Source organism: Phyllostomus hastatus, unplaced genomic scaffold (assembly GCF_019186645.2).
Source record: "Phyllostomus hastatus isolate PE091 unplaced genomic scaffold, TTU_PhHast_1.1 phas_contig_29, whole genome shotgun sequence".
NCBI classification, from domain to species: domain Eukaryota; kingdom Metazoa; phylum Chordata; class Mammalia; order Chiroptera; family Phyllostomidae; genus Phyllostomus; species Phyllostomus hastatus.
The window spans coordinates 40349637-40376670 of record NW_025333835.1 but is presented as its reverse complement, the minus strand read 5'-3'; the positions used below and the strand labels follow the sequence as shown (position 1 = coordinate 40376670).

The window sequence follows — 27034 nt, the reverse complement described above, 5'->3', positions numbered from 1 at the left end:
TAAAGGAAAGGATTGTTCACATTAAAATTATTTTTATGAAAACAATATTTAATTACAACACTGATTCCCTTTCAGCTGAGTACATCAGAAATTTAAGCATCGAAGTGATTTTACACTCGTGCAAAACATCTAAAGTAGATTTATTTGAGGTTCTTTTCTTTAGGAAAAATTATTTATTTTTTCACTTTAAATTGTATGAATTTTGTAGCCCTTTGGATCCCTTGTGTCTTGCTCTGTTCAGGCTGCTGTGACAACACACCATAGACTGCGTGGCTTAAACATGTGTATTTAGTTCTCACTGTTCTCGAGGCTGGGATTCTGGGTGTTGGCCAGTTCAGTCCTTGGTGAGAGCCCTGTTGCAGTGGCCACCATGTCCTCACGTGGTTGGGGGGGACGGGGGAAGGGGGGGAGGGGGAGGGAGAGCAAGCTCAGAAGCTCAGGCCTTTTCATACATGGGCACTAACTCCATCGCCGGGACCCTGCTTCTTCTAAATCTAATGACCTTCCAAAGGCCCCATCTCCTGATATGTCCATCCACATGGGGGGTTAGGGTTTCTACACGAATTTGGGGGGTAGCACAGACATCAAGTCCGTAAGGCCAAGGGGAAGGGGTTAGTCAGGACCTGTGCCCCGGGGGTGCACCCTTGAGCCGTGTTGGATTCCTGCCTCCCACGCCCTCCTCCGGCCTTGCTTTAGGCCGCACCCGTGACGGCTCCTTCTGCAATAAGTAGGTCGTCCCCTCCCTTCGTTATTCTCAATGCTTCACGAGTGTTGTTCTGATCACTGTTTTACATCCCTTTTTGCTTCTTTGTTGACTTGTTTAGTTTTGACGTCTCCAGCCAGATCACTCACCCTGGGAGGGAGGGGCTCCATCTACTTAGTTTGCCACTGTGGTCTCCCGTGTTCCAGTGTGCCTACAATGGACTTGCAACCCATTGACTGCTGAATAAATGTGGAAGGTTGCTCAGTGTCGGGAAAGGGGGCCATGCAGCCGTGTGTCTGTGGGCGGGGAGATGCTGGTGGCAGGGCCCAGGAGAGCAGGGCAAGGGGGTTGTCTGTCGGTGTGAGTCTGGTGTTTGACCCCAGGCCCTCTTTGCCTGGGGGCCCTGCTTGTCTGCCTTGCTGCTGTGCTCACCTGTCAGGTGTTGGGCACTTAGGCAGGCGGAGGGCGCTGGGCAGTGACAACCTGGAGTGGTTGCTTGTCTGGAAGGGCATTCTAGCTGTCCTTTGGGATGCTCGAAGGTAAGGATTGTTCCTGAGGAGGGTTGCACTTCAGAATGACCTGACACTCTTTTCCAAAGTACACTTGTGCCTCTACAGGGTGAGATTCTCGGTCAGTAGGTAAGTCTGGGACACGCATATTTTGCAGGGTCGGGGAGGGGAAGGGATCACACTAAAAACAAGCCTAGATAGTTCTGTTTTGGATCCGAGGTTTGAACCACTCACCACGCTTAGATAAATTTGAGGTCCTACTCCCATTGTTGAAGGCATCTTAAAGCTTTGCTATTAGGGACAGAATTGAGGCTTTCTTATCAACGGGGGTGGGTGAGTTTTAACCCTCGCTTTCTCGAAGCTCCTTGGGTTCCAGGCAGCTGTGGGCATTTCAGTGGCCTTCTGGCAGAACGGAACGTAAGTCACAGAGTTTCACACTTGCCACTGCGAGTCCTGGGAGAGAGAAGGAGCAGCTGTTAGTGGTTCGGAGGAAGGAGGAAAGGCCTTCCCAGGTCTGAGTGAGGCGCTCCAGCTCCCAGCTCGGGGGTGTGGGTGTTCGTGCTGCCGCCAGGCTACGCTGCTCCCTTGCCTGCTGGTTTTGTTTGCTCCGAAGCGGCTCACTTCTTCCTTCGTTTCTCTTAAACCCTCACAGAGGGGTGAACGCAATCAGCTTTAGTAATCTCTGCCCGAGCCCTGACTATTAATTATTCCACATGATTGGTGCCTACTGTTCCTACAATGCACATATTGTGTTTCTCTGTTTAAGGGAAGTGGCGCTTGCCAACTTTTTATTGCTTTACCTAGGTTCTTGGCAGTCCTGTTTTTTTTTTTAAATAACATTGGGAGGAGTTCAAAGGGAGTCACAGATAAACCATGGTATACCCTTTTGACCCAACTTAAGACTCTCTGGAGCTTGGGAAGTTGTAGAAGGGTCGCATAAGGAAAGGAGGGGTGGGGTGATGTGGATGGATGGGAGAAAGAGCGAAGACTGGAGATGGTAGGAGGTCGTAACAGGTGGGCTCGAGACCCACGCACTTTCTGGAATGGGACCTGGCTACCCCTTGCTTGGATGACCACATTCCTCTCTCAGTGAACTTTCTCTGCACCTTTGTGGTTAGGTCTCAGTGCTGATATTAGGCAGGTGCCATCCCTTAGTTTTTCCTGTGTCCTGTTTCTTTCGGGGGCCCGGAATGACTCCCCATATTGCTGATCCTAAACTTGCACTCAGCATCCTGGACATCTTGACTGGCTTCTACTCCTGTTTCCCAGCTCAGTGTTTCCCACAATGCTTTGGGGGGGCACTCTTCCAGTGGTGTGTAACAACGCAGCGAAGATTCTTGACAGTGTCCTCCTCAGGGGAGAGTCCTAGCATCCACTGGGACATGACAGGGGATTTTTAGTCCTCGCTCAGGAAACCTTTGTGGCTTGGTTCAACCCAATGTCTGTACCAGCTCACACAAGCGCTTCCGTGGGGGCAACCCCGCCACAGTGTATTGATTGAGAGCGTTAACTTTTTGTTGTTGCTATTGCTTGTTTTTTAATGTGATTGGGGTTTTTTAAGAGCAGCTTTAGGTTTGCAGCAAACCTGAGCAGAAAGTACAGAGAGTTTCTAAACACTCACTGCCCATGTGCCCTGAGAGCACAGCCTCCCCTGCTCACTGTCAACATTCTGTACCAGAGCAGTGCACTGGCTACAGTCGGTGAGCATGCGCCAATCCACACGTCACTGTCATCTGAAGTCCAGAGTTCACTGGAGGGCCAGCTCTGGTGTTCTGCATCTGATGAGCGTGGACAGATGCCATGTGCCCACTGTGAGAGCACCACACAGAGTGGTTTTACTGCCCTAAACGTCCTCTGCGCCCTGCCTGCGTCCTGTCCATCCCTCCCGGCCCCCCAACCCCTGACCTTCTGGCTGTTGCTGTACTTTTCCCTTGTGCAGAATGCCGCATGGGTGGGACCTTACAGGATGGAGCCTTTTTGGATGGGCGTCTTTCACTCAGTCACATGCATTTAAGGCTCCTCCAAGTCTTTCCCTGGCTGGATAGCTCATCTCTTTTTAATTTGGAATACCATTCTACTGTCTGGGCGGGCCACGGTTTGTTTATCCATTCATCTAGTAAAGGGCATTTTGGATGCTTCCAAATGATGGCAATGACGAATAAAGCTGCCCCATCCAGGGTCCGGCACAGATCACGCCCCTTTTTAACTACAAAGTCATAAGCATGTAATTCTGTAGCATAACAATATCATACTCAAGCACAGCATCTGACATTTTAGGGGACATGTTCACATTAACACTATAAATTATTACCCTCCCAACCACACTCAGGCCGGCTTTACTTCTGCCGGACCCTGTATATCTGTGTGCAGGTTTCTATGTGGACATAAGTTTTCATCTCCTTTGGGTAAACACCAAGGAGCGTGATTGTTGGATTGTGTAGCAAGAGCATGTGTCATTTTGTAAGAAACCGCCAAACTATCTTGCAAAGTGGCCATACCACCTCGCCGTCCCCCCTAACATCGAATGAGCTCCTGCTGCCCCACATCCTCCCAGAGTTTGGTCTTGTCCACGGCCTGGACGGTAGCCATTCTGACAGGTGCACTGCTGTTCCTTTTTGATTTGGTGGTTTACTTCTTAAAGCCCTGGGGGCTGCTTGATTGCACGCGAGTATTATTTACTAATGTCTTCCATGATGTGGGGCCTGGTACCCGGTGATGAGAGGGTCTACTCCGTGACCTGCTGTGCACAGGCGACATAAGGCCCACAAGGGAGGCGGGGCACAGACATGGAGACCGCAGAAGACAATTTGCAGGGTGGTTTGCAGACCGGTGCCTTTCTGAATCTTTCTTCCAGCTCCTGTCGCATATAGAGAAGCTGCGAACCTTAGTGATAGACAATCTAAATGCCAATAACGTTTTCTACAAGAAAAAGATCGAAGAGCAAGAGCAGACACTCCAGGAACGGAATGAACTGATTATCAGCCAGAGACAGCAGGTATTTTGGGCTGTAAATTGGTGCTGTTTTTCTTTAAGCAGTGCGGTTTATCGAAGAAACATGCTTTTAGTTTAGAACGTTTGTAAGTTGGACAAGACAGAGAAAATGGAATCTTTTTTCCCTATCGTTTATAAAGTAAATTCAGTCAAATTGTTTTTAAAAGGTATTTTAAAATACTGTAGAGCAGAGTTACTCAATTAGAATTCAGAACAAATTTGAAGATTGATAAGAATTTTTTTTAAAGATTCTATTTATTTATCTTTAGAGAGAGGGGAAAGGGAGGGAGAAAGAGAGGGAGAGAAACATCCATGTGTGGTTGCCTCTTGCGCACCTCCCAACTGGGGACCTGGCCCACCACCCAGGCATGTGCCTTGACTGGGAACAGAACCGGCAACCCTTTGGTTCGAAGGCCAGCACTCAATCCGCTGAGCTACACCAGCCAGGGCAATAAGATTTCTTTTACTAATTGGTCTGAGAAGCAGCCGAATCCATATGCTGCTTTCATAAAACCTTTCTCCTTGTCTTTGAAGTCCATGTGCCCCCTGTGTCTCTGGAGGGTTTTGTGAGACAGTTCATTTCCTAAGTCCAGTGTCTGTCCATTACCCATTGCGTCCCTATGCGATTTCAAACATGGATCGCTAGAAGACTGTTTCTCTTTGCAGATTAAAGAGTTTACCAGTAAACCATTAAACAGTGTCATTGAACCCAAAGGTAAGCGGACCGGGAGCCCCGTGCTGGAGGCGGGGCAGGCCTCTGGAACTGTTCGCTGGGCGTCGGGAGAATGTGGGATTGTGCATTGTGGGCGCTAAGCTGGCATTCCTCTGCTGGCTTCAGGCTGGGAGATCTGTCATCACAGTCCAGAAAGCTGAACGAATGTTCAATACCTGAACTATTTTTCAAGGGTCTTCTCGATGTTTTAGAGAACACTGTTGTTCTGAGTAGTCATTTACCCCTGTGCTCGTGGGCAGTGGATGGACCGAAAGGGCCTGGAGGCAGGCTGGGCTCAACCCCCACCTCTGGCCCTCTGTAGCTTGGTGAGGCTGTGCCTCAGTTTCCTCCGCTCTCAAGTTGGAAAATTGATAACAACTACACCTGAGGCTTCTTACAGGGGTTACTCGGGAGAGAGCGTGCGAAAAGCACACCTGTTAAACATTCATGGGCGTTGGCTATTGTTATTGATATTAAACTCAATTATTTTATTTTTTAAATCTTTTTATCTTCCTGTTGAATTTTGGGGGGGTGACACTATTTAACAAAATGTTTGTACAGGTTTCAGGCGCACAGTTCTACAATGTGTCATCTGCACTGTGTTGTGTGTTCGCCACCCCAAATCGAGTCCCTGTTCATCGCCTTTTATCCCCCAACTGTTTTAAAGTGCCATAGGGGCTTGCTCCTTACTCTCAGTCGCAGCTGTTTGGGGTTAAATGTTAGTTCTCAGCATAGTGAGGGCAGACGCCGCCTACTAACTAGCAGGGGAGGCATCCATTTGTCTATCAGTCGGGAGGTAGTCGAGAGAGGACACTGGCAGCCAGGACGAGGCCTCACAGTAAAACTGAAAGCTTGCCTTCCGCCCTGGTCTCCACCCACGTGATCCCAGCCTCATTCCCTGCGCGGCTTGGGCTGTGAAGGCATCTGTGTCCACCTGGTATTACCTGGCTGGGGAATGGCGGGGGCGTACGAGCGTGGTGTCTCTCTGGTCCAGCAGCCTCAGGGAACGCGGAGTCACACACTCATCTCCTTCTTGTTTGGAGACGACGGTTTGGGGAGGACTGTGGTTCCCTGTAACTTCTCTCTGAGGATGAGAATTCAGATGGTGAGGAACACCTGTGTAGTTGCTTAGATAGCATAAATATTTAACTGCAAATTATTTGTAGGAAAAGTTAGCCTTATAAGGATTTCTTAAACACTTTTACTCAATTGGGTGAGTCACCATATGTTGATAAAGTTCATTTGTCGTTTTGTGGGGGGAAGAGTTTAGAATAAGTGCTGGCAAGATATAACCCATAGCTTTTCAGTTTTGTTATTAATTCATTTTTTTGTTATTTCAGGGAATTCTTTAACATGGCAGACTTTTGAACCTAAGCCAGCTGCCTCAGCAGTGTCTCGTAAGTTTCTATGATAAGCTCAGAGCTTTAAAAAACATTTTGTTAAGTGCTGAACCAATATATCACCCCTTATTTTCAGAGACTTTGCTGTGAAAACCAGTGTGTTTGGAGATGACATAGTGATCTATCTGGAGTCCTGGCTCTCGCCTAGTTCTGACACCCTAGACTGTAAATGCCCGTGTGTCTCAGCAGTGACCTAGGTTAGCCGTCCCCGTTACTTTGCAGTTTGTCTAAAAGAGGGGCGACTACGTGTTCGTCGGCCTCCCTCCAGCCTGTCCTTTTGGGTTTCCCGAGGTAGCCCACCGTGTGGGGATGTGACTGGGCAGTGGCCACCCCGTGGTGGCCTCCCCAAGACTCTCGGGGTCGCAGGCTTTGAACCAACCGACGTTCCCTGTGTCCCTCCCTGGAGTTCAGCTCCGCACGGCTGTCTCCCAGAGCCGTCAGGATTTGGTCATCGTCCCAAAGGACATCGTCTGTACTGTTCAGAGTCTGACAGGTGGTTTTCTGAATTGGAGATATTTTTGTTTCCCTTCAGGAACATGGTAAGGGGGGAGCAAGTCAGGGAGCAGTGGTCCTGGGCAAGGGAGGACTTGCCTGTGAACGGGGGTCTGATTATGACGGGAGGGTCCGGGGCTGCGTAAGGAGGAAAGAACAGGGATGAAGGTGACTGCGAACTTGGCACCACCAACCCGAAAATGCTAATGGTTTTAAACCACCCAGTCATCAGAGATGCGTCTCGAGGACTCTTGCTGTTGCTTTTGGAGTGTGCCGCGCTTGAGAGGAGCCGGAGAGGGGGCGGTGGTTTCAATGGGGAGAGTAGGGCTGAGGGGAGAGCAGCAGCTGGACTCCATCTTATGAAATGAGGAAAATAACACGTTGAAATACATCTTCTCTGAAGAGGAGGATGAAAGGGCCAGAGACACTCAGTTATTATTGTGTATACTTTTTTTTAATTACTAATAGAGGGGTCTTTTTTTTTTTAAAGATTTTATTTATTTATTTTTAGAGAGGGAAGGGAGGGAGATAGAGACAGAGAGAGAAACATCAATGTGCGGTTGCTGGGGTCCGTGGCCTGCAACCCAGGCATGTGCCCTGACTGGGAATCGAACTTGCGACACTTTGGTTCGCAGCCCGTGCTCAATCCACTGAGCTACGCCAGCCAGGGCTTCTTGTGCATACTTTTCATTCTACTTGGCATAATAGTGGAACAGTAGTGTGTTCCAATAAAGTTTTATTTATAAACACAGGTGGTGGGTTGGTATGTCCCATAGACTTCAGTTTTCCAAACTCAGTAACTTCTGGTTAAAATGAACCAACCTGAAGTCATCAACACCCCAAAGAGGCATAGTTTGGGGTGGCAGACTCTGCTCCCCTTCACGCAACTCTGTGGATATCCTAAAACCTGCTGAATTGTCTAATTTAAAGGGGTGAATTATATTTCAATAAAACTATTATTTGAAAAATGGTTTAGATTCATTTGAAACATTTGTGCCCTATGGTCTGTTTATACCTTGACTGATTTGAGTCGTATGTGGTTATCATCACCTTCGGAGACTTACGCTTTAATCATGGACTTTTTTTTTTATGCTGTTTCAGTGACTGCCCCAGCCCCACCGGCTCTGGAGGCTAAGTCGAGTCTCACAGCGGCACATGGTACGTTTCAGCAAAGTCTCGGCGTTTTATGTGCAGTTTCCACCCTGAGTTAGATCACTTATTAACTGAAAGTGCTTTTCTGTGGGGGTAATTGTGCAAGACAAACATTTTAGTGAGTGTAAAACAGTTAATAAAACTTAACCTCTCTACTTAATATCATAAACTGAATATAGCCACGGAAGCCGTGAAGTATAAAATACGCTGGACTCAGAAGCAGAAATTTCACCTTGGAGTAGTACTTCCATTATCTATGGTTTTCGGTGGAAAGGCGAGTGGCAGATCCTGGGTGAGAGGGTGACTTTCTCGCCCAGCCAACCAGCACATGCCACAGGGCATCTGTGACTGTTTTTATAACTTTTAGTGCAGCAGCAAGGCAGCTTTTTGAACAAACAGTTTCTGTGACTGGCTGGGGAAAAAAAAAATCTAAAAAAGACATGTGATAGAAACCAAAGAAAAAAAAAAAGGAGGAGCCGCTGGATGAAATCAGAGGATTCAGCTGTTGGCCCGGGCCACTGGGGCGGTCACTGTGATTACGTGATCCAGCAGATAGGGGACTGTTTGTAGCCACATTTTCCTTTTGTGCGGTGAGGTACTGAGAGTTTGTACAGTATGGTTTTAAACAAATTATTGTCCTGTGGTCTCGCTGTAGATCCCAAAGGAGTCAGGACTGAGGGAAGCCCACCTCCTTCTGGTTTTACCCAGCAACTCCTCCATTCTGCATTTGTTTTCAGCCTTTTAATTAAACTGAAATCCACAATCAGTCGAGTCGAACTTTCTGGCTTCATAAATACCGTGGTCTGTAGACGATGGCCTTTGGAATTCTTTCCACTGACTGCGTGACCTGTGAGGTGTGTGTTGCCCTTTAGTTTTGTTCCCTGAGATCATGTCAGGTGGACCTGTTCCCTGGAGCGCGGGCTCACGGGATGTGGGGCAGATTCCCCGCACACCGGATGCTGTTGTTTACACGTGTGTAGGACGTGTGGGGTTTTTTTCCCTTTGGACCAGTTAACAGATCAAATGTGTGTCGGACTTACAGAAGTTTACCTTACTGTTGAAATAAAAAATGGTTTTCTCTGGCATTATTCTCTATTGCTATTGTTTTAGATCAGGCTCCTAAAATGTCTCTGTTGCCTCCTTTCCTGAAGTTGACTTTTAGAAAGCAGTCGCTGGCCACTTCTCCTTTGTACTTCAGCAGTGTCTGCTTTCTGTTGCTCCTTTTTCCACTTTGGTATAGTTGGCTCTTTGTAGAGCATTATATTCGGACCACATGTTCTCTGTGTTATATTTTTGGTGCCTGCTAAAGGACACACACAGTCTGTATGCCAGGCTACCTGGGGTTCGTTCAAGGGTCCTGTCAGACCTGTTGGTTCTAAAGTGATGCGTTCCATCTGGACCCCGCCCTGACTGGGCCAGGGCCGCATGAATCTACCGTGGCTTCCTGCTGGTGTCTGCTGCGATGGAAATGCTAGTTTTAAATGCCAGCCCTACCTGGCACGCGGTTTGCAATCCTTGGATTGGGACCAAAGGTGATTTCTGAGTATCTCCGTGGGCAGGAGCAGGGAGGAGGCTCAGCTGGGGCTCACTAACCTACCTGCAGCCCCACCTGTGTCAGGGGTGCAGGGAGGAGGGCTAGCCATGTATTGCATAACGTTAATTAGCCCTGGTACCTCTGTCTTTCCTTTTGTTCCGTCTCAAAGCTCCACGAGGTCCTGGAGCGTAAAGATTGTTTTGGTGGCTCATGGTCTTAGGTTGGGTCCCTTGAGACACAGACTCCGAGGCGGAGATCTGCAGGTGGGAGGGTCAGCCGGCAGTGCTGTCGGACAAGACCAGTGAGAGAACAGCAGGACCGAGAGGCAGGCCTGCAGCGGGGCCCTCAGCAGATCTTATGGGGGGTGGGGGACGGGCAAGGGGTGGTGGAGCTTTAGAGCTGGGATGCGCACTTCCAAATCTGCCGGGATTGCATGACAGGTAGCAGGTGTGGGTTGCCCCAGGAAGACAGAGTGTGTGTGTGTGGGGGTGGGGTGGGGGTGCTGCCCCCTTTGGCTGAAACCAAGCAGAAAGAGAAGCAGAAGACAGCAGGAAAGCACTAGATGTTAACTTCCGGTGCAGATGAATGATTTGGCTGAGCACAGAGTAGGCCGGCAGAAGAGATTTGGAGGAAATGAGGTTGGTTGAGACGGCTCGAGGCAACCGCTGAGTTGACCACATCTGTCCGGGCCTGTTCCTGTGGCATTGTGGAGCCCCACCCCAGGAAAAGTCCGAATTTTGACAGTTTTTCCCAACTCGAGAGACCTGAGTCATGGAATTATTCCAGTAACATAATGATAGTAAATGTATAATGAGGATTTTTGAGATTGTATAGAACTTTCACCCCGTAACCTTATTTTTGTTGTTCTCATGAAGTACAATAAAATAATACACCGTGTGAGATAAAAAACCTAAAATTGTCCTAAAATTTCTACTTTCAGCAGTTCAAACTAGTACAATAGTCTGTTTGTGTGTCTTTAAACCTGGATGTCCTGCAGTCGTGGTGCGTGGATGGACTTCATCCTTAGCAGATAGTGTTCCTATCTCAAATTAAAGTGGACTCCTACTTACTAAGAGTCTGTGTCCCGAAAGTTTATGTGAAAGCAGTTTAAAATGCATTTCTCCCATATAGCCAATGCTAAATATGTTGGCTAAGGGCACTGGCCAAGCTACAAGAGCCTATTTATATATACCTAAACATTATATACATATATATATACCTGTTATATGTGTGTGTATTTGTTAATGCCTAAAGTAGGCTACCAGAAATACCCGTGAATAAATTCAAAGCCAGACTTTTAATGTGGGAGCTGTTTTTAATCTGCACGAATGACATGCAAACCCCGTGCCTGGCAACCTGCCGAGCCCTCGCTCATTATTGGCCATTATTATCCTCACCTCGCACGGGGTCTGGGGTCTGCGGGCAGAATGAAGTAACCTCTGCCCTGCGGGTGCAGGTGCGGAGCTCCCCGGGGAGGTGCCCCGAGTCAGTCTCCAAGCCGAAGATGAGTGAACCGTGCGCCCCCCCTGGACGAGACTCCCTGGTTACATTTCATTCCAGGCCTGATGCCTGACTGCCGTGTTAGACCTTCGGCCACAGCCTGACCTTCCCTGGAAGGGACCTACTCTCTATTGACAGAGTGGGGTTGGGCTTTACCCAGGCTGCCTGTGGGCTTCCTGCGTCTGCACAGTGACCTTTGTCTTCCCCGCCACTGTCCTGGGGTGGGATTGGGACAAGGCCACCTTCATCTGTCATTTGTCTTCAGCCTTGCCCTGGTGCCTCTTGGAGCAGAACTAGGTCTTGAACATGGTTTGGGGACAGGGAAGTACTGAGGAGTGGGTCTTAGTCCTCGTACTGTCCCTCGGGCTCCTGGCCCTAGGGACACCTGTTTTTGCCCTTTACCAGCCTGGCCCTGCCCCCTGAAGACTCTGGTGCTCGTGAGAAGTGGGAATCCCAGGGCTCGGGAAGTTTTTTATGGTTTGTATCTTTGGGAATGGAATGTTTTCCTTAATTTTCTATTTAATCACCCAGTCCAGTAGTGTCCTCGTGCATTAAAAGAATCCTGTCAGGCACGAGGTGGATGAATGCAAAGCCTTCATTTAATTATTTAAAAATATAATACCCTGAGAGTGGAATCGATGGAAAATATGGAGAAAGAGCTGACGCCATGAAAAAGAGTAGCTTTCACTGACTGCCTCAGGATATGGTTTCCCAGGAAATTCTCGCTCTCTCAGGCATGCTTAGCGTACTGCGGAACTACGGCTTTCAACGCGGTTTGAAAGGAAACTAATTTCACTTTGCTGTTGTCCTGTCTGTGCTGTCCTTATGTTTCCTCGTCAGTAGAACAGGCATTCTCGTCGCACATACTGGAGCCAATAGAAGAACTTTCAGAGGAGGAAAAAGGTAACAGAGGGCTTGCTCAGGGCTCGTCCCTGCACAGGTGGGCTATCTAGGTGCTAAAACCCAAGCCTGAAAAATGCAACCCGGGGTTCTTACCACACTGTGTCAAAATGAGGGAGGATGTTGAGGTTTGGATCCTATTTTCAATCTGTGTGCAGTGCATGGTCACCCTGCCTCTGTAACGTGCTGTTAGATTTCCCCCTGCTTTCTTTGTGTTCTTGGCTCCCTGTGCCAGGGAACTTGAGAAAAAAATTTAAGCCTTTATATCAGTACAGATATTTTCTGATCGGATGACAAGTTGACACGTATTGGGCACCAGATGCTACAAAAATATTCGTGTCACTGGTTATTTCTCATATCCTGGATCTGTGACACGAACTCATGGGTGATGCGTTCACTTCAAACGTTGTTTTTAATAGAAAGGAAAGCATAATATTTAAGCTCTGAATGTGGAATATTTATGTGCAGAATAATGTTTTGGGTGGAATTTGGGAGCTGTTATGGGTTTGGGGAGATGCTTAAAATGTTGCTGCTTACTCAGTTTATTCGGCTGTTCTCAAAATTATTTTCTAGAAATTAATGTTTGAAGCTTATGAAAGTCATTGTATATTATTAAGATACTTTCTAATGCTAGACTTGTAGTTTTTAAAATTATATTTGAATCAGTTTATCATCATCTTCCCCTTAGTAATAATAAGGCTTTATCATCTATCACTTCTTTAGAAGAAGCAAACTCTTAATATTTATAAGGGCACTGATTTTGTCACCTTTGTTAGGATGAGAAGTAAAATGATATATTCTAATACATGAAGTCTTAATATTTATTATAACTTCCCTGTTCTAGAAGACACTTTTTAAAATTTTTTCAGGAGGCTACAAATCGAGAAGTGACTAGATCAGGGACATCCGTAACTATATGTTGTGTATTTTCATTTTAGTTTCAAGTAACAGGCTTTCTCTTGCTTACGTATCATTTATTGGGGCCTGGAACACAGAATATCTTATTGTCTGGAGAATTCATGAGGCGTGTCAGGAGGTTCATCAAAGAGGTCCAGACTGGAGCCTTGGGTCATATAGTTCACATCCATTGAAAAAAACCTGAGTCAGCTGGGTTCCAAAAGGGATCGTGATTGGTCCACCGTCACCACGTGGGCGCCAGGTTCCACCCGCAGCATCATCCTGCCCGTGTTTCTTTTAAGAGTTCTTCTACCCGGAACACCTGGGGCGTGAGGTGGGGGTCACCGACCACAAACGCCATCGTAGACTGTTGCCACATTTGGAGACTCAGAGAGGGAAAGGAAATCTTTGCCACCCTCCTTGGGTTCAGGCGCAGCTCTCGTGGGAGGAAGTACTGAGGGCCATGAAAAGCACCCCAGGGTCCAAAGGCAGCGTGACAGAGACGGCGACCACGTCCTGGCGGGGCCTTTGCAGACCCCGCCCGCCCGCAGCCAGGTTAACTGCCACCAGTACATCCCGCAGCCTGGGCTCACGTTTTGCAGATAATGCCTGTGCAGCCAGTCCCTCCGGCAGGGGTTTGCAAAGCACGGCTGTCACCAAGAAGCAGCTCCTCGGGGAGACCCTTCCTGCATCCCTCCCTGCGGACGGTTGTGGAGAGGCGTCCTTGATCTGGCTGTGTGTACGGTGTTCGAGTGTGAGGGCCAGGAGCGGGTGTTGGAGGCCATTTGATTACTCAGAAACTTGCAGCGGGGATGAGGAGCTTGCCCCAAGTCACTGAGTTTGATTCATGACGAGGCTGGAGTTAAGTCCGGGTTTTCTGCTTCCCATAGTTGCACACAGAGAACACAGTGATGGAGCTGGTCCAGGCTGTGCGGGACCAGCCGGCGGCCTGAGGGGTCTCTCTCTGGTTTCGGTGTCCTCCTGTGAAAAGTCAGGAGGTTCGTTGCTACCTGACAAAGTCCGTTCCAGCTCAGAAATTCTGCTTTCGGGTGTTACTGTTTGCTTTGTGCTGCAATTATTTGCTTCCCACAAATGCTGTGTTGTGCCGCGGATAGAACTGATCACGTGTAGGCTGTTGTGCCTTGGCAGTTGGCTTTCATAAGCTTTCCCCTTTGCCATGAGAGGAAGTGGCGATGTCTAGAAAGTTGTCTTCTGTTCATGTTGGTGGGCAGTACGTGCTTTAACTAAAATCTTTCACAATTTTTGGTTTTCAAATGATTAACTCCATCTTTACTTGAAAACTTGATCGTTCTTCTTCTTCTTTTTCCTGTCCACTCTGCATCCTTCCGTCAGCCAGCTACAGCTTTGTAAGAGTCTTTCCAACCAAGGGCCTTCGAATGATTCATAAAGGGCTTTCCAAAGCCACTGCCAACATAGAAAGGGAGTTGGAGAACAGAAGCAAATGTTTAATCCGTGGTCATTGGGGAAACTAAGTCACCAAAAGGAGCTTGTCCTGGTTGAAGGTGAACCCGGATCAATCAACAGTGAATTCAGTGACTGTTACCAAAGACCTTATAACTCTTCTAAGATACGACTGTTCCACGCAACCCTGGACCTTGCATGTCTCCTTCTGTCCCTCTCGGCACACGGGGCCTGCATCTTTTCTTCGGGCTGTGCTGCTGCGCGATCTCGGCAGAACCAGGACAGGGCGTGTCTGTACGTCAGCGGTAGCACTGTGACTCCCAGACTGTCTCTTGGTTCCTCTTTCTGTTTTTAGCTCTGGATAGTTGTAGACGTGGTGGCCAGTTAACAGCCAAAGTCAGCGACACAGCCGTGGCTGTGACCGAGCCCTCCAGATTGTGATGTACGGTCGGTTTCTGTGATGTACGGTTGGTTGTGTATGGGCAGTACCTTTTCGGGGTGGTTTCAGGACACTGGAGAACAGAGGCTGGAAAGACGGCAGCCTAAGTGCCGAGAGTATAATGTTTAAGATGACTTCTGACCTTTAATCATATGTAATCAAAGAAAATTTTATCATTTTGGTTTAGCAACCCACAAGTAGTGAAGTATAGAAAAGCATCATCATGCAGGATATTTCCTCTTTCTTAATGTACAAATAGTAATTTGACTAATTCCGCTGTCAGCAAAACCGGTTGCTGATGAACAGACATAGTCTCCGCTACTGGAATTGAACTAGCATTTAGAAAACTTCTTAACCAAAGGCATTTATTTGGCTTAGGGTCTGCAAATCCAGATGCCCGATACCTACACATCCCTCCTGCTGAGGTGGCTGAGGCCGCGGGGAAGGGGAAGGGGTGTCTACAGCCCCAGACTCAGGCTGTGGCATCCGGTGCCACCCTGACTCGGTGAAATGCCCCTGCTCAGAGATTAGAAGGCTGGACTCCAAAACGAGAGACACTGCTGTGTCTCCCAGGTCAGCCTCTGGGCCTTCACGAGGGTTCGCAACTGCCCTGCGTCAGGTCCCTTTCATTAAGCTTCCCGCTTCCTTGGACGTCAGGCGCTGCTTCAAGGTTGCGTGATGACACCCTTTCTCGGGACTTGCTTGAACTAGGTGTGTTTGAGTGAGGGAATAAAAGAGGAATGGGCAAGGAAAAGCTAGAAGAACCTGGCCTGTTATTTTTTTCTTTCTTTTTAATGAAGGGTTGTTTTAAACAAAGTGTGCTTTGCCTAAGACTTCTGTTAACCTCTTTTTCATTTTGGTAAATATTTTAAGAAGGATATTTTCACATTTTGAAATTTTATATAAACTTCTACTAAATTTACTTTATAAATACTTATTTAAAATAAATTGAGCTTTTTCTTCATAAAACGTTACATAAATTCTAACTGAATGTAGGAGAAATGAATTATCCAGGAGCAATAAAATAATTGTTTCAGAATAAAACATTAAACTTCTAAATAAGGTTTTTTTTCATTGTGCTTCTTTAGACACGCACTTCTTGCATTATTTATCTAGCTACAATTTGGTTAAGTGATTAAGAAAGAGTCTCTAAAGACATTTGCAGTGTTGCACCTGACTTAACAACATTTTAAAAGCTGCAGTACTTAAGCATCGTATACATGCTGAATGACTAAAATATCCCCAAACCGAAAAGATTACAGATGCTCACTTGCTGCTTAAAAGTTGCATATTATCATTTTCTACTTAGAGGTTTAATGCATTTGTTTGTCTTTTAACACGTTTTTCAAAACCTCATTTCAGGAAGGGAGAATGAACAGAAGTTAAATAACCACAAGAACCACTTCAAGAAGGCTTTGAAGAATAACCCTTCTCTCACCAAGAAAATAAGAACAATCTTGGAGGAGAGTTTGGTGCGAAAATTGGAAACCTTAGGGATTAATGCGGTAAGTTCATTCAGTTTTGGAATATTCGCTGGTTTGGTTTGGTTTGGTTTGGTTTTCTAAATAAGAGAGAATCAGGGACGAGAAGGAGGTATGTGAGTTCTGTCCACGTTAGGAGGCTGGAGGTTAGTGCACCACCGTTCTGACAGCCTCATGGATGTTAAACCATTTACACATAGAAATGCATCTCTGAGGTGAGGGACGACATCACCTCCCCTTCACAGAGGGGTGAAGGAACTTGCTTCGGGTCACAGCTGGTAATGAAGGGGCCAGGCTGGCACCTGGACAGCAGTGGTGCTGCTGGCGTCCTGCTGTGAACTCCAAACTGTTGTCTTCTATGGTGATGGCACTTCAGCAGTCCTTGTTAAATGAACGGATGAGTGAATTCTACTTCAAGGTTTTTGCCAGGTTGAATAGTTCCAGTACATGTGATAGATAGATAGATAGATAGATAGAGATATACATATTCTTTGCTTTCTACCTTTTTATTGACATGCATAAAATGCATGAATCTTAAGGAAGCAACTTGAATTTGTATACCTACATGTATGTATTTGTATATGTGTGTGTGCATACATGTTTGTGTGCAAAAGTACAGAGGTGGACGAAGATAGGTTTACAGTTGTTACAATGGGAAATAATACAATAATTAATCAATAATGGTACAAGAATAAACTCTGGTTTGCATACTCACAATTGTAAACCTGCTTTTGTCCACACGTGCATGTGTGTGCAGGCATGTGCACATGTATAGTGGGTTGTGCATGTGTGTTTATGCGTATGAATGTTTTGGTGTTTGCGTAAATAGGTCTGTGTATATGCACATCTATATGTATGTGTGTGTAGCTATATGTCTATATAGGTGTGTGTGTTCACATATGTATTCCTGTGTGCATATGCATGTACACATACATGTGTATAAGGATTTGTCAAAGTGTGTGTGTATGGGTGTGTGTGTGATCTGTAACTATAACCCAGATCAAGAGATCGATCATTTTCAATACTCCAGAAGCCACTCTTTTGCCTTTGCGTAGTGACTATCATCCCTTATTCTTCAACAAGAAATAATGGCTATTCGGACTTAATTTTACTTGTCCTTGAACTTCCTATGAGTGAAATCACACGTCATGTAGCATTTTGTGGATGGGTTCTTCTGCTTACGATTTTGTGTGTAAGATTCATATCATTTAGCAGTGATTTGTAGTGTTGTAGTTTATTGACTGAATATGTACATTTTATTTACTCTCCTGTTGACAGACATTTAGATTTCTGGTTTGAGCCTCTTTTGAACCATAATATTCTTACACATAGCTTTTGGCGGACACGGGCATTCCTTTCACTGGATACCTATGCGGGAATGAAACTTCGGGGTCTAAGAGTATGCATGGTTGATTCGAATAGGTATAACCAAATAGTCCTTCAAGTTTTTCTTATGTTTGCACCAGTTTACACTATTCCTATCCGTGTGTGAGAGTTTCAGTTGCTTCGCATTAGTGTTGCCACTCTTTTCAGGTGGATTTTGACCACCCTCAGGGCAGTGGAACCCAATCACGTTCGTGAATGTCAGTAATTCCCACGTGAATTGCTTTGTGGTTTCCATGTTGGCTGTTTGCATGTGGTTTGGGGGTTTTATGTTTTATTTGGGACATTTCCTTTTATCCCAAGATTATAAAAACATGTATTGCCTTCTTTTTCTGTCAGGGCTTTAACAAGTTTGGAAGCAATTAAGTTTGGAAGCAATGAGTTGGAGATCTAATATTATTTCCAGTTGGGTCAGTTGTCCCCAAATCATTTGTTGAGTAATCCACTCTTCTCCCATTTATTTGAAATGGCCCTTTTATCATATATGGAATTCCTATATGCATTTGGAATTTTTTTTTGGACTTTCATCTGTTTTATCCCGCCTTTTTGTATTCCTTCGCCAACAGCATACTGATTTAATGGCAGTAGCTTTGTTCTGTATTTTAATATCTGCTATAGGCCACGCCTCATTCATTAGTCTTCTTAGTTCAAAAGGTTCTTGGCACTTCCATATTTTGTTTTCCAGTGAACTTTAGAAACAGCTTCTGCAGTTCCACAATAAGCCCTATTGGGATTCCGATGGGAATGGCCCTAAATTCTGTGCACTACTTAGGAGGGGCTGGCGTCAGGTCGGTACTGGGTATTTCCACTCAGCGGCAGGGCGTAGGATGATAGGCGAGGAACAGCTGTTCGTGCCGACCGGTGGTAGGTCCATGAGGATCGAGTGTGGGACGTGCAGTGAAGGGGAGGAAGAGGGGATGGAATGACCGAGGTCAGAGAAGGTTTCTCTGTTCTCCCTGGAGGCGGCGCTGGATCTGATGATAGTTCCTATGGGGCACCTGGGTGGGGGGCGGGGCCGCTTCCTGTGGCCGGAAGCCGGGAGGAGGGGGAAGTGTTGGGGAGATGGGATGCGGGAGCACGTGGGACACTGCTCCTGATGAGCGGCCTTTTAACGAGTCTTTCTGTCATTGAATCCAGATGAATGTTCTCAAATTACCTTTTTAATTATGCTATTTTCATAATCGGAAACCTCAGACGGCCTTCTTTTACTTATGGTATAATCTTGAAGCTCTGCACGCTGGCGTTCAGTCCCCTTTTCTGCTCTTCGCCCATTCCCTACCGGCATCAGTCCCTGGACGTGCCTCGACTACCTCTGCCTTGATCCCTGCCTTTCCTGCCCCTATTCCAGGCCCTTCCCACCGGAATACTCCTCTGTTTTGCTGTGACTCCACCCATCCTTCAGGGCACAGCCTGGTCCTCCCCTCTAGCCGCCTCTGGCCACTGGCGCCTCTGACAGCCTCTCTTTGTGGAACTCCTGTCTCCCTTGTGGGCTCACCTCACACCTTTCATTGCTGGTCAGTCAGTCACACATGCATTCTGTGTGCATCCACAGCTGAGTCCTGCCAACCAGCCACAGACAACACACGCCTCGTGTGCCCACTGCACCGTGAGCTCCTTTTGGGGCCCACACACTATGTTATATGTTGGGGCATCTTCCACCTTACATGTGGCAGAAAGCATGAAAGGTTGGCACAGTGAATGCTGACAAATGCACATGAAATGAAGAACATCCCAGGATCATTGACTGAATCAGCATTTTATTCCTTCAGGATACACGCGGTATTTCCAGCGACCAATTGCACAGAGTGCTCAGAACCATGGAATCAAAAAGACGTGACCTGGAGAGACAGATACCTAACTTCCAGCAAATCCGAGAAACCCTTGAGCATCAGGTCAGCTGTAAAGTCGATGAGAGGGCGTCACTGTCTTCGGGTAAGCCTGTCACAGCCGCCGTCCCATCTGCAGATGGGAGTGAAATCCACCCACCTTTTCATGGTTTTAAATGGTTCCCAAACTCTGGCACTGAATTTGACGCTTTATTACTGTCCGAACCATTAAGGGTTGTCGGGTTTTTAATTTTGTTTTTACATTAAAAACCCCCCGTGGTGTGGGCTCCAGACCCTAGAGTCGGGCTGGCTGGTTTCCGCGCCGGCACAGCCAGTGTTGTAGTCTTTCTCCTGCGTTTTCCTGCAACGAAGACTCATGAGAGACACACTCTTCCAGACAGGAACTCTGCTTCTCACCTGGACACCTTTTCAACGGGAGAAGCGTCCAAAGCAATACAGTTCCCTCCCAAAAGCAGACAGTTGGTTAAACAAAGACCCGTTTTCACGGAGAGAACGTCTGTGCCAAAGTGAGTATGTTCCACTGCTAGAATGTTTTGATTTACTGTGTATCTTGGTCAGCTCAGGAGGTCCTAATAAAACATCACGGACCAGGCAGTTTACACAACAAAAACTCATTTTCTCGCACTTCTGGAGGCTGGACGCCCAAGGTCAGGGTGCCAGCCGGGTCATTAAGAGGTTTCTTCTGAGGCTGGCGGACTGCCGCCCCCTGGCTGCCCTGGCCTGGGGTCGGGGGTGGTGAGATCTGGACTCTCTTTGTCTTCTTGCAAGGACGCTAATCCCCGCATGGGGCCCCACCCTCGTGACCTCAAATAAACCTGATTCCCTCCCAGGGGCCCCATCTCTAGATGCCATCCCTTTGGAGGGGTAGGGCCTCAACACGTGACTTTAGGGGGACACAGACGTGGAGCCCACAGCAGTGGTTTTAGCTCCACGGAGAGTCGCAGCCGCCGCGTCCGCCCGCCTCTCCCTGGTGCGTGGAGACTGGCCGTTGCTCGTCCCCTCTAATGTGCATCAGACGCACAAATCACCAATTCCATGGAATTTGTATTGAATTACATTACTGACTCGTGCTGCTTGGAAGTAGTTCTCTGTTGTTGGTTTTTTTTTTTAGAATTAAGAAAAATGTCATGGAAGATCATTTTCCCAGGAAGTCTTCAAGTATTACGTGAGTACTTGGGGTGGGGAGCGGAGAGGTCATTTAAAAAACTCTTTTCACTGACCATTCCGTTCATCGTAAACGAGCGTGCTCGTTACGGTCAGCCGAAGCCCTGACTGTCCACTGTCATCATTTATGTGTTACTCCTCTGGGGCGTTTCCTTGTTTCTTCATTAGTTTTTGCATGATTTAATAGCGCTTGTCGCATGGCGGCCTCCATGGAGACGTGGGATCACCTGGAGTCGCTTCCACGATCCCCCTCGGTGTCCAGTTGATTCCAGCGAGCTCAATAGATGAAAGGGATTATGATGACTTTTATCGGCTGGGTCCGTGCCGGTGTGGTCAGGGGTACTTTAGCATTCTGAGGCTCTCTCAGGACACAGACTCCTGCCTCAGTCACTCACCGACTCTGTGCCATCGATTCAATGGCTCACCAGTCTGAGGGCTCAGTTTTCTTATCTGTAAGATGGGCTGGTGCTGCCTTTTGCACAGCATAGTTTGATGATTTAACAAGAGCATAGGAAAGGGGCTCGGCCTCAGTGTTTGGCACTCAGTACATTATAGGTATTAGTGTTACTGGTGATGAGTAAAACTAATGTCATCATTAAAGTTCATCATTATCGACTTATTTCAGACATATTGGTACTCTGAATCTCTTCATTGAGGCCTTATGTGTGCATATATATAGTAGAGACAGTAGAAATATAAGACGGTAGAGACGATCTAAGTAATGATTCACCCTTCAAACGCACTTTTCGTGTACACAACGTCACGGAAGAGCTTTATTTCACGGGACTTGGTATAACCGAGCAGTGTCTGAAATCCGTGTGCTCGGTGAGTCCTTTTTAAACGGGTGAACACTGCTCTGAACTTGTATTTCACCTTTAAATGGGGTGACAATTCTTGTGACACTATTACAAATAAGATTGTAACAGCACTTTTTAAGATGCAGTGTAAAGATAAGTTATAAATAATGACACTATTTTAAAACGTGGAGTAGTTTATTGCTGAAACTATTTTTTCCCCACTGAGAAATAGTTTTCTTGGCCGAGTGAAAACTGAGAATGTTAAGAACACACAAGTTAGGGTTTGGAGGAGAGCTGCCGCCCTTGCGTCCATGTTGGTAAAGACGCCGCACGGTGGCAGGTCCGGGTTTGACAGGAGCCTTCGGCCTTTTGCACAAATGCTGGGCCTTGCCGCCACCTCGCCCCGGTGGCCACAGTGGCATTAGTTATGCGCCTTGGGAATTACCTGAGAAAGTTCTGACCCCGTGAAGAGGCATATCGCTTGTAAATCCTGAGACTGAAGAACACCGCTCCCTGTTTGGGTTTCGCTTTGTTTAGGACGCCCCCCTTTAGCTCCGAGGAGGAGCTGGATGCTGGCGACCTCATCCAGGCCTACACGTCCCCAGACTTACCTCTTGTGCAGCCACCCAAGAACAGCAAGAGTGCCTTCGCAAGGAAAATTGTCAAAAGCGACACTGACTGGACCGAAGGAAGTGAAATCGAGGACTCTGATATTTCTCCCAAGCCCACGGGTGAGCTGTTGCCACTGAGAGTCCTTTGGGAAATGGTGCACAGGGCAGTGGTTCCCGACCAGGGGCACCACGCACTGGCAGGCTGGGCTGGATGGGCGCGGAGGGGAGGACGGAGGAGAGGACAGGGCTTCTGCAAAGCTGCCGCTGCCCAGGAAAATGGGCGGGGCTTAGTGACACATTGATGTTCAGTGGAAGGAGAGGAGGGAGTCGGGAATGCCCAGGTGTGTTAGTTTCCTGGGGCTGCTGCAGCTTCCACGAGAGAAATGTCTCGTCTCAGAATTCCAGAGGCCGGAAGGCCAAGGGGGGCAGAGTCGGTTCCTTCTGGAGGCCACAGGGTCCTGTCCTGTGTCTCTGTTCTTGGCTTGCGGATGGCCATCTTCTATGTGTCATTACATCAACTTCCCTCAGTGAGTGCATCCGTGTCCTGCTGACCTGTTTTTTGTAAGGGCACCGGTCATACTGGGCTGGGGCTCACCCTCCCTAATGACCTCAGGTTAACTCGGCTACCTCTCTGAAGGCCCTGCCTCTGCAGAAGGCCACACTCTGAGATACCGGGGCTAGAGCGTCAACATCCGCGTTTGGAGGGACACAAATCAGCCCATAACACTGGGTGACTGAGAAGGGCTCTTCTAGTACATTCTGCCGCCTTTTCGAGGGGGGGCTGTTCAGAAGGGGCGTCAGGGCCAAGTCTGAGTGCTGTTCACCTGCTGAAGGCAGGGGTGCCTCAGGCTCACTCTTTACAAAGAAATTCTTAAAGTAATTTTTTAAAGTATATTTTAACCATATCAGCTGTTAATTAGTTTATTGTATTACATATACTTTATATGTATGTATATTTGTATAATTGTGTGAACTATTAACTAATTCACTTAAAATAGTTAATGTTGTTTTTTTAAAATACCCAGGTGAGTATTCCTTTCATTCAGGTTACCTCACTGAAATGAAGGTTTCTGATCAGCACTTGAATGAGACCATCCCCCTTTGATTTAAAATGAAAATTTTACTACTTCTAGTCTAGAGGATCATTATATTTTTAAAAGAATCATAAGTAGTTTAATGTAACATTTTTAACCCTCAAAGCACATCAGTTGACTTTATTTTAATAGTCCATAGTTATTTGCAAAGCTGAGAGTCTTCCAGAGTTGCTTGTTGGGTTACTTTGGGACTGAAGATAGATACCAGTTTTTAAAAATGTTTCCTATTTTCTTTTGCTCCTATAGGAACCTCCATTAAGACATTAACTGAAAAAGTTGAAAAGACAGTCTCAAACCAGAGAAATGTGAGCAAGCCAGTTGGTGGGATTAATGTTGCTGAGGTGTTCATCAAAAGAGAATTCAGAGAAGAACTAAAGGTGAAAGCACTTTTACTTGCTCAACATCCACGGGAAGTTCATCTTTTAATGAATGCATCTTAATGTTATTTTTCGTCCTGTAGAGGTTGGGATTTTTACCTCTGCTCGTTTTCAGTATCCCCTTCCCCGCCTCCCCCAGGCCATCAAAGGTAGTGGAGTGATAACATGTCACACGCTTGCTTCCCAGGCTTCCCAGCTCTCAGAATCCTGTCCCATGCATTATATCGGATGCTTGCAGATCTTAGGTGATTTGCACACTGAAACTTGTTTTCTTTTTTATTCTTGTTTATTCTATTACAGTTGTCCCCCCTTACCCTCCTCCGTCCAGCCCCCCACCCCATAGTCCATCCCCACCCCGTTGCCCATGTCCATGGGTCATTCATGCATGTTCTTTGGCTACCCCCTTCCCTTTCTTCCCACCGTTTCCCCCACCCCCTTTCCTCTGGCAGCTGTTCCCTGTTTCCATGTCTCTCATTCTGCTTCGTTCACCAGGGGGTTTTCTCCATTAGGTTCCTCTTATAAGTGAGATCATGTGGTATTTGTCTTTCACTGACTGGCTTATTTCACTTAGCGTAATGCTCTCCAGTTCCATCCACGCCGTCACAAAGGGTAGGAATTCCTTCTTTCTTTCTGCTGTGTAGTATTCCATTGTGTAGACGAACCAGTTTTTTAACCTACTCATCTACAAATGGGCACTTAGGCTGTTTCCACCACCCAGCTATTGTAAAGAACGCTGCTGTGAACATCGGTGTGAACGAGTTCTTTTGAACTGGTGTCTCGGGATTCCTGGGGTATATTCCCACCTGGAAACCTGTGACTGCCCAGACCCCGGGGCCTCTACATCTGAGTCCGGGACTTTTCTGCTCCCGTGGTGTGACCTGGGAATAAAACAGGGACTCTTCAACCCTGCTTGGCAGTCAGTGGGAAAATCCTTCCGAAAGGTGTGTGAGCCGAGCAGGGGGCAGAGCCCGAGCCCCCCGGCCGGAGCAGAGGAGAGGCCCTCAGGCATCCTGAGCTGGTCGGCACCCAGGACACCGCAAGTGCTTCTGTGGATGCAGGTCTCCCTGCGCATTTCCCGGCACAGCTCCCGTGATTGACGGAGGCCTCCAGCAGGGGTCTTTTCTCTTGATTGTTCACTTAGATTGGTTCTTTCCCTGCTCATCTGTGGAATCTGGCGCATTCTGTCCAACTGTGTTTACTTAGTTACTACATTTGTGTTACGCAAGCCAAATATAACACAAAGCCACATGTTTCAAGGCCGAGCTCACGGGTCTACCTTGGAAAGGGTGTGGTAGGGTCTTACCTGTCTCACAGGTAAGAGCTCGAGAGACGGCCTAGCTCCTGTGTTAAGGAGCATCCCAACTTCACTTCTAAAATGTAGTGTTTCTGGAGTTTTCTAAATTCATGATTGGCAGAGCAGGAAACATGGCAAGAGATAAAAAGAGGGGCTCCCCTTTGTTTTCAAAACACGGGTTTCTAACTCCACTTCCTCGCGCCCCAGAAGTGACCAGCGGAGGGATCCTCAGGTGCCCAGCCTCCGCTCACTCAGTGTCGGCGGAGCTCGGTCGGGCGGACAGGGGCGTGGAGGGGCTCCACCGGCGCCCCGTCCTTAACAAGCCTTGCTCTCCGCCCCTTTCTCTCAGTGCTCAGATGTGGACGAGGACGACTGGGACATATCATCCTTAATGGAGGACAAGTCCCTGGGGAAGAAAGACGGGAAGGAGCAAAAGGAGCCTCTGCCCGTGAAGAAGGAATCCCATTCCACTCAAGTGCCAACTGCCTGGGGTGCTCCTGTCCTTCCCGGGCCAAAGGGAGAAGGTTCGTTGCTTTGGTGTCGCGCAGAGGCTCGGTCCCCTCTCCAGTTACCTGTGTTTTGTCTTTATACATACCTAACTAAACGATGCTGGTTGATGCATCGTCAAGGCCAGGCCGAAGCACTCTGTCCGCATAACAAAGGCCTTGGTGCTTTGTGTTATTTTAATAAGGACTGAATGTATACAACTTAACTGGTTTGTGTACGTTTGTTAGTTATTTTTATTTAATTTCAGGCCTAATCTGTAGTATTTAAATTTTATATTATTTTTTAAAGATTTTATTTATTTTTAGAGAGAGGGGAAAAGAGGAAGAATGAGAGGGAGAAGAACGTGATGGGTGAGAAAAACAGTGATCGGTTCCCTCTCTCCTGCCCCGAAGTCGGGGCCTAGCCCCCAACCCAGGCATGCACCCTGAATGGGAATTGAACCAGCAACCTTTTGGTCCACAGGCGAGCACTCAATCCGCTGAGCCACGACAGCCAGGGCTAAATTTTATGTTAGTTTTCAAAATGCCCATGTAAACATATATATATATATATACTCTTTATGCAGGTGCCCTATAGAAATTAAAATTTCTGATCATATACTTGAATGAGACCTTTCATTTGGCATAGTCTTGCTGAATTATTCTGGTTATGTATTAAGTATTTTTATTTTTTCTGAAGGAAGATTTCTCTTGTGACATTATAGCCAGTGGGATAAGTGGCAAGTGATGACACTTGTCCCTGGATAAGTCCTGGAGTCTGCATGAGTCCAGTGATTTAACTCTCGATGGAGTCGATATTTGAAATTAGAAAATATAGCCCTGGCTGGTGTAGCTCAGTGGACTGAGCTCGGGCTGCGAACCAAAGTGTTGCAGGTTCGATTCCCAGTCAGGGCACATGCCTGGGTTGCAGGCCATGGCCCCCAGCAACCGCACATTGTTTCTCTCTCTCTCTCTCTTTCTCCCTCCCTTCCCTCTCTAAAAATAAATAAATAAATAAATAAATAAATAAATAAATAAAATCTTAAAAAAAAAAGAAAATATAATTTATATTCTTCACCAAAGTAACTGCCGCGCGCAGTGAGAGTCCCGTCGGACAGAAGGGCCCCTCCATCGGCACGGCATCTGCTGAGCACCTCCCTGCCCGAGGGTCGGGGTCCTACACTGACCACGACTCCTGGACTGACCAGCTTTAGGCGTTAGCTCTTCATGTCCTGCTAAGACAGACGAAGATTTGGCCCATTTTCTCCGCTCAGTACACCTCTCCCGCCCTCTCGCCAGTATTTTTGTAGCCATGTTTGCAATTTTGAGTTAATGCATGTTCACGTCAACCGTTGCTCTGGCCGTTTGCAGCCGTGTCTCTCGCCCACCCCACTCTGTGAAATGAACCATCGCTGCCTCTGCCCTTGACCTCGCCCTTTCCCTCCGCCTCTGTGTCAGCTGCGCCTTTGGTTTCACACCGTCAGCTCGTAACGTCGACCTCCGTTCTGGAGGTGTCATTAGGTGACCAGAGGTGCTGTGTCTGAATATTGATCCTAATAGTTGCAAAACCAAGCCTGTGTTTGCAGTAGAGTGACTCTTAAGTTCACAGGGCAGAGAGGCCTGTCTGAATCCATTTCCTTTCTCTTCTCCCAATGCCATGGCCTCAAAGTACACACACACACACACACACACACACACACACACACACATCTATCTAAAATTGAACTCAAGTGGAATTTGTGGCACCATACTATTTCAAATGGCCCGAGACAATTTTTAAGTTCATTTACCCTAGAAAACCTATTTTTACCATTTAATCCCTAGTTGGGTTGTTAGCTTTGTTCTTTTTG

At 47.2% G+C, this 27034-nt stretch overlaps 1 protein-coding gene across 4 annotated transcripts in view; it reads left to right on the top strand.

The window, feature by feature from the left end:
* Positions 1-27034, top strand: part of DZIP1 (DAZ interacting zinc finger protein 1) — a 47550-nt gene that overhangs the window by 19350 nt on the left and 1166 nt on the right. For 3 of the 4 annotated variants that reach the window (XM_045839220.1, XM_045839219.1, XM_045839218.1), the window contains 12 exons: positions 4067-4207; positions 4870-4918; positions 6256-6312; positions 7909-7965; positions 11837-11896; positions 16014-16156; positions 19285-19447; positions 19739-19868; positions 20474-20527; positions 21861-22054; positions 23275-23405; positions 25049-25223. In XM_045839220.1, coding sequence (XP_045695176.1) covers positions 4067-4207; positions 4870-4918; positions 6256-6312; positions 7909-7965; positions 11837-11896; positions 16014-16156; positions 19285-19447; positions 19739-19868; positions 20474-20527; positions 21861-22054; positions 23275-23405; positions 25049-25223 — 1354 coding nt within the window. The remainder of the gene's footprint in view (positions 1-4066; positions 4208-4869; positions 4919-6255; positions 6313-7908; positions 7966-11836; positions 11897-16013; positions 16157-19284; positions 19448-19738; positions 19869-20473; positions 20528-21860; positions 22055-23274; positions 23406-25048; positions 25224-27034) is intronic. The other variant, XM_045839221.1, reaches the window with a different exon arrangement.